This window comes from Aplysia californica, unplaced genomic scaffold (genome assembly GCF_000002075.1).
Source record: "Aplysia californica isolate F4 #8 unplaced genomic scaffold, AplCal3.0 scaffold00086, whole genome shotgun sequence".
NCBI classification, from domain to species: Eukaryota; Metazoa; Mollusca; class Gastropoda; order Aplysiida; family Aplysiidae; genus Aplysia; species Aplysia californica.
In genome coordinates, this window is record NW_004797356.1 from 247,578 (window position 1) to 252,577 (window position 5,000).

A 5,000-nucleotide genomic window follows, 5' to 3' on the forward strand; every position below is an offset into this window, starting at 1 on the left:
GATTTTGTAAAGCATCCATCGGTGTGTCATAAAGAATGTCTAAGTTGCCTACCGTTCCTGCCACCTCGTTTTCTTCCACAAAATTGTTTTCTATTTCTTCTCCATCATTCCCTGTCACAAAGTCGGTATCCAAGTCCCAAGTCACCGTGGGCGTTGAGTCTGAAAATGTGGGTTGTTCTGTATGAGATTCGCCTAACGTAGAGGGCTGGCAGTTCACAATATTGGTACAATTTAGAATACTTTGAGCAAGTGAAAAATAGTTATAAGAGGAAGATTCGGGTGAAATAAAGTTGGGAGTTTCCTGACTTGTAGAACTGCTTGAGATTAGTTCAATGGCACCTTGAGGCAGATCGCTTGTTGTACTTATCACTAAGTCCAGAGTGCCACGATACGCACCAATAGCGGGTTGCATTGTCGGCTCTTGGTATGAGTTCTGGGAGAAACTGTTTGATGTTTTCGGTTGGGAAACTGGACATGTGTCTGCCATTGTTGTGGCACTGTCAATGAAGGCGTCTGTTATGTCTACATAAGATTGATTTGTTGTCGGGTCAAATTCTTTCTCTGAGAATGAAGCGAAATGAAACCTATCGTCCGAAGCACTGTCTAACATAGGGAGTGTTGAAGTAATAGGAGCGGTATAATTTGCTTCGGGAGCAGCAGATGAGGAAAGACAGATGTTTTGAGAGGCCATTGAGCCTGTATCCAAAACAGTGCCATCAACGTGAGGTAACAAAATATCGGGTGTACTGGCTGATTGTTCAAACGATGGGAACGAAGGCTGGATATGATCTAAATCGAAACTGACATCTGTCTGCGCTGGGGCAGGGTTGCTATGATGTGTAGACGATGCGCTAAAGACACGAGGAGTCTTGGGGAAGTCCCCAACAGAAGTATTATCGTTTGCACCTGTGATAAAAGCGTGTATTATTGGGTCTGTACAAGAACTCACTAGATTTGTGAAGGACGAGTCTTGTTGAGACAACGAATACTCATGGTCGTTGTGTGAAAATGTATAATTCTTCAGATAGTCAGACGCATTCACTTGATTTCCAATATAACTTTGAACCGACTCCTCTTTGAAAGAATCACCTGCGCTAGTGCTGATGGTTGCTTCTCTGGGATTACTGAAAGTGGACGGGGGGTAAACGTCATGTTCCTGGTCTTGAGTTGATGGGGTGCTGCTGGTAGGTGTGCACAGATTCTCTAATGATTTGGCTGAAGACATGACACCCGAGGAGTTGCGGTGAACATCCATGTTTGAAGACAGAGGAACAGGCTCCGTTAAACCCAAGCCAAAATCGTAGACCACACTGAGCATCTCTTGCGATGCGATTTCTGACCGAGAAAATGTTGACTGCTGAGTAGCAAAACTAGACGTTTGCACTTCTTCAGCCTCAGGGAAAGAAGAATTCATAGAGAGCACCTCACTTTTTTCAGATGCAAGGGTTGCAGAAGGGGCTGGGATATCAGAAGCTGTTTCTATTTCTTCATTTAATGCTGTTATTTCGATGAGATGTCCTGCCAAGTCCATCATGCTTAATATGTCAGGTCTTTCTGACGTCACAGCGGACATAGTCATACTGCTTGGTTCGTTTAGAACTGAGCTTGGCAAAATTTCCTTGGGTCCTGACATATTGTCCAAAATAACCGAAACGGTGCTGATGTCCTTCATTTCTGTTGGGGAGGGGGGGGGGGGGGGAGAAGAGGAAATATTCGGTGTTAATCTTGATTCCATCTTCACTAATTCGAGCATATCAAAATAGTAATTTGTTTTAATTCATCCATCCATCCATCCATCCATCCATCCATCCATCCACGGCTACTATTTTACTATTGTTATCTATTTAAATATTTTATTGTAAGTAAGAAAAAATTTATTTAAAAAAAAAATACGATCGACTATAGGCGAGTTAATGTCGTCGATGGAGGGAAAAAAAAAATCAACTCATCCGAAGTTCAACTTAACCATTGGGATCTGTATATATATAGAAACTGGTGCTGGGGCCCGAGAAAAAATTTAACATAAATGAAGATCAACTCAAGCGAGTTCAAAACAAGTCAAGTCGGCTATAGATTTACCTGGCTTATTTATCAGATAAATAAAAATGAAAAAATAAAAGATCAATAAAGAAAGAAAGAAAGAAAGAAAGAAAGAAAGAAAGAAAGAAAGAAAGAAAGAAACGAACGAACGAACGAACGGACAGACAAATGAATGAATGAATGAATGAATGAATGAATGAATGAGTGAATGAATGAATGAATGAATGAATGAATGAATGAATGAATGAATGAATGAATCCTTTGTGCTTGTAACTTTTTTACTGGTAGGGTCACCTCAAACATACCGATAAATAAATCAATAAATGAATATATTTTTTGTTGAAAAAATGGTGTTTTTTTAATCAGAAAAATTAAGGGCCCAAAATCCATCAGTATGTTTGTCATAACCTAAATAATTCAAGGGGGGAATGAGGATATCAGAGAAAATATTCAGCCTCTATGAAAACGTAAAAGCAGAAAGGTAAATAATATAAGAATAAGATTAAAATTCTTCTGCCAAGGATAGCGTTACCTAAAAGTACGGAAGAAAAAAGGTGACAGATAGTTGACGAGGGAGAAGGAACGATGGACGTTATGACAATAAATAAATAAATAAATAAGTAAATAAATAAATAAATGAACGAATGAACGAATGAGCGAACGAATGAGTAGGCCTAAATAAAGAAATAGATAAATAAGTAAATAAATAGATAAATAAATAAATAAATAGATAAATAAATAAATAAATAAATAAATAAATAAATAAATAAATACATTACCCCTCCGCAAAGAAATAAAGAGAATCAGAAGAATTGCTGCCAATGTTAATGTAACTAAAAAGAATGTAAGAAACAAAGTGACAGATAGTTGACGAAGGGCGAGGAAAGATGCACGTTGTGACAATAAAAATAAATAAATAAATAAATAAATAAATGAATAAATGAATGAATGAATGAATGAATGAATGAATGAATGAATGAATGAATGAATGAATGAATGAATGAATGAATGAATGAATGAATAAACAAAACAAAAACAAAACAAAAACCCAAAGAAGCAAATTAATTTTAAAAAATAAATAAACAGATAAACACAAAAATAATAAAAAATCTTATATAGAAAATGAGTAAACAAACATATGAACAAACAAACAAACAAACAAAGAAATAACTAACTAACGAAATAACTAAGTAACTAACCAAACAACTAACACTAACTAACTGACTAACAAGAAACAATTCTATCTTAACAAATTTCAAAATGTAAACTCCTGCAAGGAACTTTTTCGATTATCTGATCAATTATTGGGAAGGGAGAATTGTACACGGTTTCCACCTGGAACTGATAAAGAACTTTGTTGTAATTTTCTGCACTTTTTCAATGATAAAATTGAAAGAATAAGAACTGATTTAGACTCTGATATGTTAGATGTAAATACAAATATAGTTGTTGATGAAAATCTTGCAATTATGAACAAATCAACATTGAGTGAATTTAAAGTGGTATCAGAGAAAGATGTCATTAAGTATTTCAAAGAGTCCCCCGCTAAAACATGCGACTTAGACCCAATACCCACTTCATTGTTAGTTACGTGCATCGAAGATCTCGCACCATATCTTACTCGTTTTATTAATATGTCACTCACCACTGGAATCGTACCTGATCTTTTCAAACAAGCCATTGTAAAACCTTTACTTAAAAAACAAGGTCTTGATGAAAACAACATGAGAAATTTTAGGCCAGTTTCCAATCTAAACTTTTTATAAAAAATCCTGGAGAAAATCGTTTTGTGTCAAGTTCAACAACATCTAAAGGCCAATGACATGGAAGAACCTTTTCAATCTGCTTATAAAAGGCACCACAGTACGGAAACCGCTCTTTTAAAGGTATCATCAGATGTTTTAAATGAAATCGATAATAAAAAAGTCTGTGTTTTGGTTCTGCTTGATTTGTCAGCGGCGTTCGATACCATCGACCACGAAATTTTACTAGAGAGATTGGAAAAGTCATTTTTACTATCAGGTACTGTTCTAATGTGGTTTAAATCATATCTAGACAATAGATTTATGTCAGTGAAAATTGGCAATGATGTGTCAGATAGGTTACCTATAAAATACGGAGTTCCTCAGGGTTCGGTCCTTGGTCCTGTCATCTTTACAATGTACACGCAAAGTCTGTCATCAATAATTTTTATATATGCCCTCAATTACCATCTTTATGCAGACGATACACAGCTGTATGGATTCACTACAACTGACAATGTACACAATCTCATAGATAGAATCGCCAGATGTATCAATGATATAAGAAAATGGATGTTCAAGAACAAATTAAAATTAAATGAGGATAAGACCGAAATATCATTTCTTCGTAGCAGCGCATGCAATGAAATCGACAATATCAGAATAAACATCAATGTCCACGAAATATCAGCCCAAACTAAAATAAGAAATTTAGGTTTGGTGCTAGATCAAGATATGTCAATGAAATACCATGTATCCAATCTTTGTAAAAATCTATATCTCCAGCTGAAGAAAATAGGGAGCATTAGAAAATATCTATCTGTTGGTGTCACCAAAACTTTAATAACATCACTTATATTGTCAAGGATTGATTATTGCAATTCCTTACTGGCTGGTGTACCTGATGAACAGTTACAACAACTACAAAGAGTACAAAATATTGCTGCCAAAATAATTACTAAAAAACTAAATCATGATCATGTGACTCCTATTTTAAAAGCATTACACTGGCTCCCAGTGAAAGAGCGTATCATATATAAAATCTGTTTAACTTGCTACAAGTGCTTAAATGATTTATCACCGGACTATCTAAAACAGTTTTAACACCCTATGTGCCTCCTAGAACGCTCAGATCATCTAGTGACAAAACAACCCTTGTTAAGCCTAAAATAAATTTCAAATCATATGGCCAACGCTCTTTTTCATATTTTGCCCCAC

General features: G+C 35.6%; 1 protein-coding gene across 1 annotated transcript in view; it reads right to left on the reverse strand.

Moving 5' to 3' along the window:
• LOC101846340 (mucin-3A) overlaps window positions 1-1,668 on the reverse strand; it is a 4,877-nt gene extending 3,209 nt beyond the window's left edge. The window contains exon 1 of the mRNA XM_013080441.2: window positions 1-1,668. This exon is cut by the window's left edge and continues 965 nt beyond it. Within this exon, the coding sequence (XP_012935895.2) occupies window positions 1-1,633 (1,633 nt within the window). The 5' untranslated portion in view covers window positions 1,634-1,668.
• Window positions 1,669-5,000: the final 3,332 nt, after the last annotated feature.